General features: G+C 44.8%; 1 protein-coding gene across 1 annotated transcript in view; it reads right to left on the reverse strand.

The window, feature by feature from the left end:
* Nucleotides 1-9,068, reverse strand: part of SLC25A33 (solute carrier family 25 member 33) — a 70,020-nt gene extending 60,952 nt beyond the window's left edge. The window contains exon 1 of the mRNA XM_082274103.1: nucleotides 8,851-9,068. Coding sequence (XP_082130229.1) covers nucleotides 8,851-8,894 — 44 coding nt within the window. The 5' untranslated portion in view covers nucleotides 8,895-9,068. The remainder of the gene's footprint in view (nucleotides 1-8,850) is intronic.
* Between the last annotated feature and the right edge of the window lie 2,593 nt (nucleotides 9,069-11,661).

An 11,661-nucleotide genomic window follows, 5' to 3' on the forward strand; every position in this document is an offset into this window, starting at 1 on the left:
TTGGTGTCAGTGGGAGGAACAGTGCCCCATCATTGGTGTCAGTGGGAGGAACAGTGCCCCATCATTGGTGTCAGTGGGAGGAACAGTGCCCCATCATTGGTGTCAGTGGGAGGAACAGTGCCCCATCATTGGTGTCAGTGGGAGGAACAGTGCCCCATCATTGGTGTCAGAGGGAGGAACAGTGCCCCATCATTGGTGTCAGAGGGAGGAACAGTGCCCCATCATTGCTGTCAGCGGGAGGAATAGTGCTCCATCATTGGTGTCAGCGGGAGGAATAGTGACCCAAGGGCCTGATAAAGCAAGCAAAGGGCTGCATCTGGCCCCCACGCCACAGTTTGGAGACCACTGCCCTAGAAGATCCACTATCAGCTCCCCTAATTCTAAAAGATGCCCAGTAGAAGTGGCATGGCTTTAAGATGCCCACTGTTAGCTTCTGATAATCCTAAAATACCCAGTAAAAGTGCAGAATGGCTTTGAGTTCCAGGCTGTTAGCTCACCATAATCCTAAATGATGCCCAGTAAAAGTGTGTGACCGCTTTGGGATGCCCACTGTGAGCTTCTTTCAATGTGCTAATTTAAAAGCTGCAGCAAGCCAGCTAGAACCTGCCTCATTTCCTGGTTGGTGGACGTCTGTCATCATCTAGCCATTTCCTCCTCAGCTTGACTCTCCCTAACCCATGCCTTTCATTAATGGAGGCTGAGCATCACCGGTGGGCATTACCCAGACCAGTCTGCATGCAAATACAGCCTGCCTAGGAACACCCACACATCCTGGATCACATGCAAATATCAATATACCTGGATGGGTGGATAACTTCCTCCCACAAGCCGGCTCACTGCTTACATCAGGACTGAGGGCATCCTGAGGCACGGTGCTCTGATTCTTTCAAAAAGCTGTATATGTACAGTACCCAGCCAGCCCCCACCAGCCATGATCTGCCTGAAATGAAGAGAGGTGCACAGAGACCCAGTGATGGATAAAGAAAAAATGTTAAAAAAAAAAAAAAAAAAGGTAAAGAATTTATTTTTGCTATTAGTGTGTTGATGTTGAGGGGGGGGGGGCTTTTAGGGCACGTTCACACCAGCCTGCACATTAAAACAGGCTGGTGTCCAATGCGTAACAGCGGGGAGGGGCAGCGCCTTGCGCTGTTACAAAGCAAATAACTGTTTGTTTTATTTTTAACTTTATTTAAATGTCACATCCTGATATTTCATCCATTTCTTTGCACCAGAGTGTGACGGGATGTACTGACATGAGTTGAGGTGTGGTGCAGCAGGCCTGCATTTTTACACAATGCACCACAACCAATCACAATGCAGCGTTGTGCTATATATGGTGCACTTAGAAATCAATTCTTTTCCATGTGTCCTTTTGACAAGCCTTTGTTATCTGTGCAACTGAACACAAGTCACCTGACATGGGATGAACCAGTCCCAATACAAGTTAACTGCCACATGATGGGCACAGGCAACAAATCCAGCTTACTCAGCAGCAGGGCCACTGATCGGGGGGGGGGGGGGGGGCACCAGTCCTCCTGTAGGGGGCCCCAACAGTACAGGGAAACAGTGCGGTCGGGTGGAGGGGAAATTAAGGAAGAAGACCTGTGTGGCTCTCGGCAGCAGCTGAAAAACAGTTTCTCCCCCTCCTGCCAGCTTTAAGCTGCTGCAGGGAGAGACACAGACACAGGGCATCCTTCCTGTAATTGCTTCTCTGACACCGATCCCCCCCCCCCCCTGTTCTGCCTGCTTCTGATCCCCCCCCCCCCCTGCAGTTCTGTGGGCTTCCCTGTCCTGTAAAAAAATAAAAAAAATAAACATTGCAATAAATAATTTAAAAAAAATTATTAAAATAAATAATTGTAAACACACACACATACATATATATATATATATATATGTGTGTGTTTACAATTATTTAAAATGTTTTTGTTTTTTTTTTTTTGTTTTTTTTTTTTTATGTAAAAAACAATTAAAGAGGGCTAATTCACACATGTTCTCTATGTTTGTGTCCACTAATTATGGATTTTAGTGTATTTTTCGTGAAAATATTGTCTTGACATATTTGGGGTGGGCCTGCTAGGTAGGCTGTATGAGACCTGGAAGGGTGGTTCTGGTAAGTAAGCTGCACGGGGCCCCGTGATTTCTAACAGCACCCTTGCTCAGCAGTGTGCTAGTCACATACATGAGTAACCGGTGTATGCGTGTGGGGGGGGGGGGGGTTTCTCTCCCCCTTTTCTCTTCTTTCTCCTCCTTTTTTTGTATTTAAGATTTGACTAAATATACATGCACTGTATTGCAGATACAAGCATATTTACCCTGCATTGACCCCTGATGAGTGGAAAGAACCCACGAAACGCGTAGAGCCCCCGCGTAGAAACACAATATGGCCCCCTTTTAGAGCAGGCCAGGGTCCCCATAGATCCCCCTTTAGAGCAGACCAGGGTCCCCCATAGATCCCCTTTAGAGCAGACCAGGGTCCCCAATAGATCCCCTTTAGAGCAGGGTCCCCATTAATTCCCCTTTAGAGCAGGCCAGGGTCCCCCATAGATCCCCTTTAGAGCAGGGTCCCCATTAATTCCCCTTTAGAGCAGGCCAGGGTCCCCCATAGATCCCCTTTAGAGCAGGGTCCCCATTAATTCCCCTTTAGAGCAGGCCAGGGTCCCCCATAGACCCCCTTTAGAGCAGGGTCCCCATTAATTCCCCTTTAGAGCAGGCCAGGGTCCCCCATAGATCCCCCTTTAGTTACATAGTTACATAGTAGGTGAGGTTGAATAAAGACAATAGTCCATCCAGTTTAGAGCAGGGTCCCCATAGATTCCCCTCTTAGAGCAGGCCAGGGCATTTCCAGGTGGGGGGGGGGCACTTGCCCTCCCCCCCACTTGTGGATGCCCATGTGCCTCATATAAAGTCCCACCTACCCTCCCTTTTTGAACTAGTCACATATGTCCTTGTTGCTTGTTCAGTCCCCTGTAATGACCAATAACGGCCAGCAGAGGTCCATGTAAGGACCAAGTCACAGCCATGTGCCAAAATCTTCATGTGACCTTCGAAAAGGAACTCTAAAAGGACCTTTAAATTTCAGACTTCTAGGAAACTACGCTTAAATTACCACGAGGGCAAAACGTCCCAAATTCCAAGCCAACTAGGACCCAGCCAGCACAGATGGGGTTAACCATCACAAAATACAAACTTGTGGCCACCGATCACCTCAATCATTAACAAGGTGCAACACAAGGACATTGTCCCCACTGAATGGTGCGGTGTATCCGGTGGTGTATGGCATTAAATATACATAGCAATGATGACCCTGCACCTGCCTCAGCCGGGTGACACCTCCGGAGGGAGGGTTCGTGTGCGCTTTATTTACTAAACAGACGATCACACATCTAATCCACCTACTGCCAATGTTCCCTTCCAGACGGAAGTTTTGTTTTTTATTTTGATTTCCTGTTTACAACATAATGCACAGACTTTCCAAAACCTACATGGTACTATTCCCCTTACCTAACTCAAAGGAGCTTACAATCTAAAGCCAACACCACCAGATGCTGTGCCTGTGGATGGAAACACAACACTGACACATGGAGGGGAGCAAACCTCTGATCCCAGGACTGCGGTGCTGCAAGACCACATTGCTGCCTCACTGCTCATAATAACATAACACTGGGCATGCTTTAGTCTCCAAGAACTACAAGTCACAGCATGCAATAAAAGTAACTACACCCCCAATTTAGGTTATCCCTATATGTCAGAAAGGGATTATACCCCAATCTAGGTGATCCCAAGGAGCTATAGCCCAATCAAGGTTATTCCATACCATAAAAAAGGAACTATACCCCAATCTAGGTCATCCCTGTAGGTCATAAAAGGAATTATACCCCAAATCTAGGTGATCCCAGTACATCCTGAAAGAAACTATACCCCAATCTAGTCAATCCCTATATACTATACAAAAAAGGAACTATACCTCAATCAAGGAGATCCCTGTATACTATAAAAAGGAACTATACCTCAATCTAGGTGATCCCTGTATGTCATAAAAGGAACTATAGCCCAATCTAGGCTATTCTAGTATACCATAAAAAAGGAGCTATAACCCAATCTAGGTGATCCCTGTATGTCATAAAAGGGATTATACCCCAAATCTAGGCGATCCAAGTACATCATGAAAGGAACTAAACCCTAATCTAAGCAATCCCTGTATACTATACAAAAAAAGGAACTATACCTCAATCAAGGAGATCCCTGTATACTATAAAAAGGGAACTATACTCCAATCTAGGTGATCCCTGTAGGTCATAAAAGGAACTATACCCCAATCTTGGTGATCCCAGTATACCAAAAAAAGGAACAATACCCCAATCTAGGCAATCCCCAAATATCATAAAAGGAACTATACCCCATTCTATGTGATCCCAGTACATCATGAAAGGAACTATACCCCAATCTTGGTGATCCCAGTATACCATAAAAGGGACTATACCCCAATCTAGACAATTCTCAGTATACCATAAAGGGACGTATTATACCCCCATCTAGGTGATCCCAGTATACCATAAAAGGGACTATACCCCAATCTTGGTGATCCCAGCATACCATAAAAAGGGACTATACCCCAATCTTGGTGATCCCAGTATACCATAAAAAGGGACGCATTATACCCCAATCTAGTCCATTCTCAGTTGCTGCAGCACTGCAAATAACAGCAAACAAAAAACGAAAGGTGCAGCAAACTAGAGGGCTGTCAGGTGTTGTAGAATCGCAGCGCTCTGCATACAATTACATGAAATATGGTTCAGGATAGCAGAGTATAAGCCAATGTAGAACTACAAGGATCAGCATGCTAAAATTCCCGACATACTGTAAGATGAAGAGCTTTTATACAATGTAGAACTACAAGTCTCAGAAAACCAAAACAACAGAATATCAGAGAACACTGCTGAGCCTTCCTCTCTGACAGCGCTGGTCCCATCTCCTATGAACTACAAGTCTCAGCGTACAATACCTATACTCCAGAGTGTTGTGGCACCACAAGTCACAGCAAGCCATGAAAACGTCTAAACCCCAGGCTTAGACTGTTATAAACGTAATGGCATGCTGATACTTGTAGTTCAACTTCTGCTAATATCAGGCTACCAGCTGTGCTGTAATACAATATCATAATGAAGAAGTGATAAATATACAATATGATACAATGTAACTATGAACAGATAAGAGTCATTTATATAAATGAAACAAGGTAATAACAGTAGTTATTAGTATAAAAACAGCATGATACAATGTAACTATGAAGTATGAGGTGTTCTGGTATGAAAACAAAGAGATACAATGTAACTATAAATAGGAGATGTAGAAAGAAGTCATGGAAATACAATGCAAGTATAAAATTAAAAGGAGCTATAGTAAGGAATCACAGAAATGCAATGCAACCATTAATTAATTAATTAATAGGAGTTATATAGTAAGGAATCATGGAAATACAATGTAACCATGAGTTAATAGGAGCTATAGTAAGGAATCATGGAAATACAATGTAACAATGAATAGGAGTTACAGTAAGAAATCATGGAAGCAAAATGTAAACATGAGTTAATAGGAGCTATAGTAAGGAATCATTGAATTGCAATGTAACCATTAATGATCAGGAGTTAGTATTTCCATGATTCATTACTATAACTCCTGATCATTAATGGTTACATTGTAATGCCACGATTCCTTACTATAACTCCTAATAATAATGGTTACATTGTAAGGAATCGTGGCATTACAATGTAACCATTAATGATCAGGAGTTCTAGTAAGGAATCATGGAAATACAATGTAACCATGAGTTAATAGGAGTTATAGTAAGGAATCATTGAATTGCAATGTAACCATTATTATTAATAGGAGTTATAGTAAGAAATAATTGAATTACAATGTAACTGTGTAGTAATAAAACAATGAGATACAATGTAAATATGAATAAATAGAACGTATAGCAATACATAAAGGGGATACAATGTAACTATGAATGAATAGAATGTATAGCAATACATAAAGGGGATACAATGTAACTATGAATAAATAGAACGTATAGCAATACATAAAGGGAATACAATGTAACTATGAATGAATAGAATGTATAGCAATACATAAACGGAATACAATGTAACTATGAATGAATAGAATGTATAGCAATACATAAAGGGGATACAATGTAACTATGAATAAATAGAACGTATAGCAATACATAAAGGGAATACAATGTAACTATGAATGAATAGAATGTATAGCAATACATAAAGGGGATACAATGTAACTATGAATAAATAGAACGTATAGCAATACATAAAGGGAATACAATGTAACTATGAATGAATAGTGGTGATAGTAATATAAGAATGTTACAATGTAGGAATGAATGAACGAAGGAGATACAATGATAGGAGGTGATGTGAGGATGTTGGGGGTCCCATGGAATGATGAGATGTAGTCCTGGCAGAGGAGACTGTCATCCATGAGATGTATGGAGGATGATGGGGGTGATAGGAAGGAATGTATGGAGGATGATGGGGGTGATAGGAAGGAATGTATGGAGGATGATGGGGGTGGTAGGATACATGAGATGTATAGAGGATGATGGGGGTGGTAGGATACATGAGATGTATGGAGGATGATGGGGGTGGTAGGATACATGAGATGTATGGAATATGATGGGGGTGATAGGAAGGAATGTATGGAGGATGATGGGGGTGGTAGGATACATGAGATGTATGGAGGATGATGGGGGTGATAGGAAGGAATGTATGGAGGATGATGGGGGTGGTAGGATACATGAGATCAGAGGCGTAACTAGAGCCTTCAGGGCCCCGATGCAAGAAACCATGAAGGGCCCCCCCAGATCCCTGGCCGGGGCCCTTCCCTTCAAGCCCAGGGCTCTTCCCACTAATCCTGGGGCTCTTTACTCTCGTTGCATGGTCTTTTATTACGGTCCCGCAGCAGGATCCTTTCACAAGTTCTGCAGTGGGCTCCCTTCCTGCAATCTTGGGGCCTCCCCACAGTGGTGTAATGCCAGGGCCCGGTCGCAAGTGTGACTTTTGCAATCCTGGAAGTTCACCCACTGGTTTGCTACTGGGCCCCCTGGAGCATGGGGCCCGGTAGCAATCGCAACCCCTGCAACCCCTGTAGTTACGCCCCTGCATGAGATGTATGGAGGATGATGGGGGTGGTAGGATACATGAGATGTATGGAGGATGATGGGGGTGGTAGGATACATGAGATGTATGGAATATGATGGGGGTGATAGGAAGGAATGTATGGAGGATGATGGGGGTGGTAGGATACATGAGATGTATGGAGGATGATGGGGGTAATAGGAAGGAATGTATGGAGGATGATGGGGGTGATAGGAATGAATGTATGGAGGATGATGGGGGTGATAGGAAGGAATGTATGGAGGATGATGGGGGTGATAGGAAGGAATGTATGGAGAATGATGGGGGTGATAGGAAGGAATGAATGTATGGAGGATGATGGGGGTGATAGGAAGGAATGAATGTATGGAGGGTGATGGGGTTGATAGGAAGGAATGTATGGAGGATGATAGGAAGGAATGTATGTATGGAGGATGATGGGGGTGATAGGAAGGAATGTATGGAGGATGATGGGGGTGATAGGAAGGAATGTATGGAGGATGATGGGGGTGATAGGAAGGAATGTATGGAGGATGATGGGGGTGATAGGAAGGAATGTATGGAGGATGATGGGGGTGATAGGAAGGAATGTATGGAGGATGATGGGGGTGATAGGAAGGAATGTATGGAGGATAATGGGGGTGATAGGAAGGAATGTATGGAGGATAATGGGGGTGATAGGAAGGAATGTATGGAGGATAATGGGGGTGATAGGAAGGAATGTATGGAGGATAATGGGGGTGATAGGAAGGAATGTATGGAGGATAATGGGGGTGATAGGAAGGAATGTATGGAGGATGATGGGGGTGATAGGAAGGAATGTATGGAGGATGATGGGGGTGATAGGAAGGAATGTATGGAGGATAATGGGGGTGATAGGAAGGAATGTATGGAGGATAATGGGGGTGATAGGAAGGAATGTATGGAGGATAATGGGGGTGATAGGAAGGAATGTATGGAGGATGATGGGGGTGATAGGAAGGAATGTATGGAGGATGATGGGGGTGATAGGATACATGAGATGTATGGAGGATGATGGGGGTGATAGGAAGGAATGTATGGAGGATGATGGGGGTGATAGGAAGGAATGTATGGAGGATGATGGGGGTGATAGGAAGGAATGTATGGAGGATGATGGGGGTGATAGGAATGAATGTATGGAGGATGATGGGGGTGATAGGAATGAATGTATGGAGGATGATGGGGGTGATAGGAAGGAATGTATGGAGGATGATGGGGGTGATAGGAAGGAATGTATGGAGGATGATGGGGGTGATAGGAAGGAATGTATGGAGGATGATGGGGGTGATAGGAAGGAATGTATGGAGGATGATGGGGGTGATAGGAAGGAATGTATGGAGGATGATGGGGGTGATAGGAAGGAATGTATGGAGGATGATGGGGGTGATAGGAAGGAATGTATGGAGGATGATGGGGGTGATAGGAAGGAATGTATGGAGGATGATGGGGGTGATAGGAAGGAATGTATGGAGGATGATGGGGGTGATAGGAAGGAATGTATGGAGGATGATGGGGGTGATAGGAAGGAATGTATGGAGGATGATGGGGGTGATAGGAAGGAATGTATGGAGGATGATGGGGGTGATAGGAAGGAATGTATGGAGGATGATGGGGGTGGTAGGAAGGTGTAATAATAATAATACGGTGCTCTTACCCTCCGGCCAGGAGGTGTAGTAGGGTGTCCTTGCTCGGTGCCATGTCTCCCGGACGGATGTGTGTCTCAGGCTCTCATGCTCTCTCCTCCCCCCGGTCTCCCCGCACTGTCACTCCTCTGGCCGGCAGAAGCCGGTTTTCTCTCCGCAGCCGGGCTGGTGATCTCGCGTCATCCGAGCCGGGAGGGGGTGTGCTGCTGTCACAGCGCTGGAAGGGCGGGGCCAAAGGGGGTACTGGCGGCCCGGGCCATAGAGGAGAGAGGGGGGCGCGGTGGGGGCGTTGTCCGTGACGTCAGAGCCGAGCTTGCTGAAAGTTGCGCGAGGTTGCAAGGTGTGCGGTCCTATTACAGCGAGAGAAGAGGGGGAGGGGGAGGGGTCACATGTCACTGTCATCATAGAAGAATCCATTGCCTGCCATATCCATCTACTGTATACATCCTATAGATACTATTCTTCTATCACCCTATTATATCTACTGTATACACCCCATATATACTATTCTTCCATCCTCATCCTATTATATCTACTGTGTCTTATACTGTATATCATATATTACATTGTGTAGTATATTCTATTTTATATACTGAGTGTAATATATTATATATATCACATGGTATATTATGTATCATATTATATGTACTGTGTATTATATCATATCATGTATATTGTGTGTATTATATTATATTTACTGAGTGTTACCATATTATGTATACTGTGTGTTATATTATGTACATTGTATATTATATAAATATACTGAGTGTTATATCATATGTATATTGCATGGTATATTATGTATACTGTATGTTATATATCATTTTATGTATACTGTGTGGCATAATATGTAGATAGCAGTGGCGGCTGGTGCTCAAAAAAATAGGGTTTCCATCCGTCCGGATTTCACGGACAGGATCTCCGCTGACATCCGCGGCTCCATAGGGATGCATGGGGGATCTGATCAGAACCGCCTAAAACAGGCGGATCTGATTGGAGCGCTCATGTGAAAGGACCCTTAAAAGGTGTTCTTTCACCTAGATGTATCTCAACAATATTATTATGAATGAAGGACACATACACCGTGTGATACAATGAATGTAACTAATCGCTGATAAGAGTTATATAAATGATACAATGTGATATAGAATGTAACTATGAAATTAACCGGAATCCGTTCTTCACTCTACAAAGTATATTAAAAGGCAGCAGCTACAATCCCGTTAGCTGCTGACTTTTATTTAGGGGACACTTACCTGTCCAAGGATCCACTGGTTGCCTCACCAGAACTGATTCTTTGCTGGTTTTTGGGTCCCTGGTACTGCCATCTCTAATGTCAGAAGCCAGCTGTGACAGCTTGCAGCATCACAGCAGCCTTCCCACTGAGCATGCGTGAGCCACTCTGTGCTTTGTGAATGACCCCGCAGCCTTCTGGGACCAGTGACGTGTCACAGAAGACTGAGGGCAAGAAGGAGGTGATGCCTTTCCCTGGGATTGCCTAGGTCACAGGTGTCAAACACAAGGTCCGCGGGCCGAATCCGGCCCCCCAGGCCATTTCATGTGGCCCTTGCACCTCTCCTGCAGCTGCTGCATCTCCCTCATCTCTGCCCCCACCTTGTCTCAGCACATAGCAGAATAGAGGACAGAACCATTCTGCCAGATCCTGTGCTTCTCCCTGCAGCTGCAGAGAGGACCACCCCCCCCCTCTCAGCAGTTGGCAGCAGAGGGGAGGACACAACTCCTCCTACAGATCCTGCACCTCTCTGTGCAGCCACAGCACCCCCTCCTCTCCGCCTCCACTGGTCTTAGCATTCAGCAGACTCCGGCAGCTGAATCCAGCCCTCCTCCAGACCCTGCAGTTGCTGCTTCCCAGCTCCGCCTCCCGCTTCTTCCCAGCAGAAGCACATGGCAAAAGGGATGCACTGTGATGTAAGGGAGGGTGGGGGCTCTTGACTTCTGAGAGTGGTGGGCTACAGATAGAACTGGCCCTCTGAGGACGACCATACTGGTGATGTAGCCCGCGATAAAATTGAGTTTGACACCCCTGGCCTAGGTGGATGCGGCTACCTGTCAAAGCTAGGTGCTTGCTCCCCCACCAAAAAAATGATAGGCAAAATGGGGGAGGAGGACTTAAAGCAGAACTTCCCCTTTTTGGGTGAAGTTTCACTTTAAACAACATGATACAATGTAGCTATGAATATAGTTACAATGCAACTATAAACTAATAGGTGTGATACTAATAAAACAATGTGATTAAATGTAAGTTCAGAATTGCTTCTCACACCTCCATTTCTGGCTGTGTTAAAATAATTGTGCCTCGTTGCTGCAGTCATTTCATTATTTGTTCATAATATTATATTGATCCCCGGCCAGGGCAGTTGTCGGGCTCTAGTTGCACCAGGCTCTGCTTACATAGGCACATTTTTTTACAGCTTAAAGGGTTTAAAGGGTTAGTCCGCCTCTACTAAATGTCTACCTATTTAAAGTTGAATAATGCCCTTGCTATAGGTGTAGGACATTTAACTACCTCCTGAAGTCTGACTGGAAAACTCCAAGGACATTGCTAGGACATGCTAAGAGAGGCCTAGTCTTTACTGCTCACCTTCACCATCACAGGAGTGAGTTCTCAGATGCTGAGCTCAGAGCTTCTGCATCAGGGGTAAAAAGAGCATGCAAGGGGCAGTGGCGGCTGGTGCTCAAAATTTTTGGGGGGGCGCAAACAGAAAAATGTAATAGGCATTGCTTTGCGGCAAAAAACGCTGTAAAAAATTGCGTGACTTTGAGGTCACAAAAGTGTGAAAGGGGCCTTCAGTAATCAAGGT

The sequence above is a fragment of the Pelophylax lessonae genome (assembly GCF_965119305.1).
Source record: "Pelophylax lessonae genome assembly, chromosome: 12".
Lineage (NCBI taxonomy): Eukaryota > Metazoa > Chordata > Amphibia > Anura > Ranidae > Pelophylax > Pelophylax lessonae.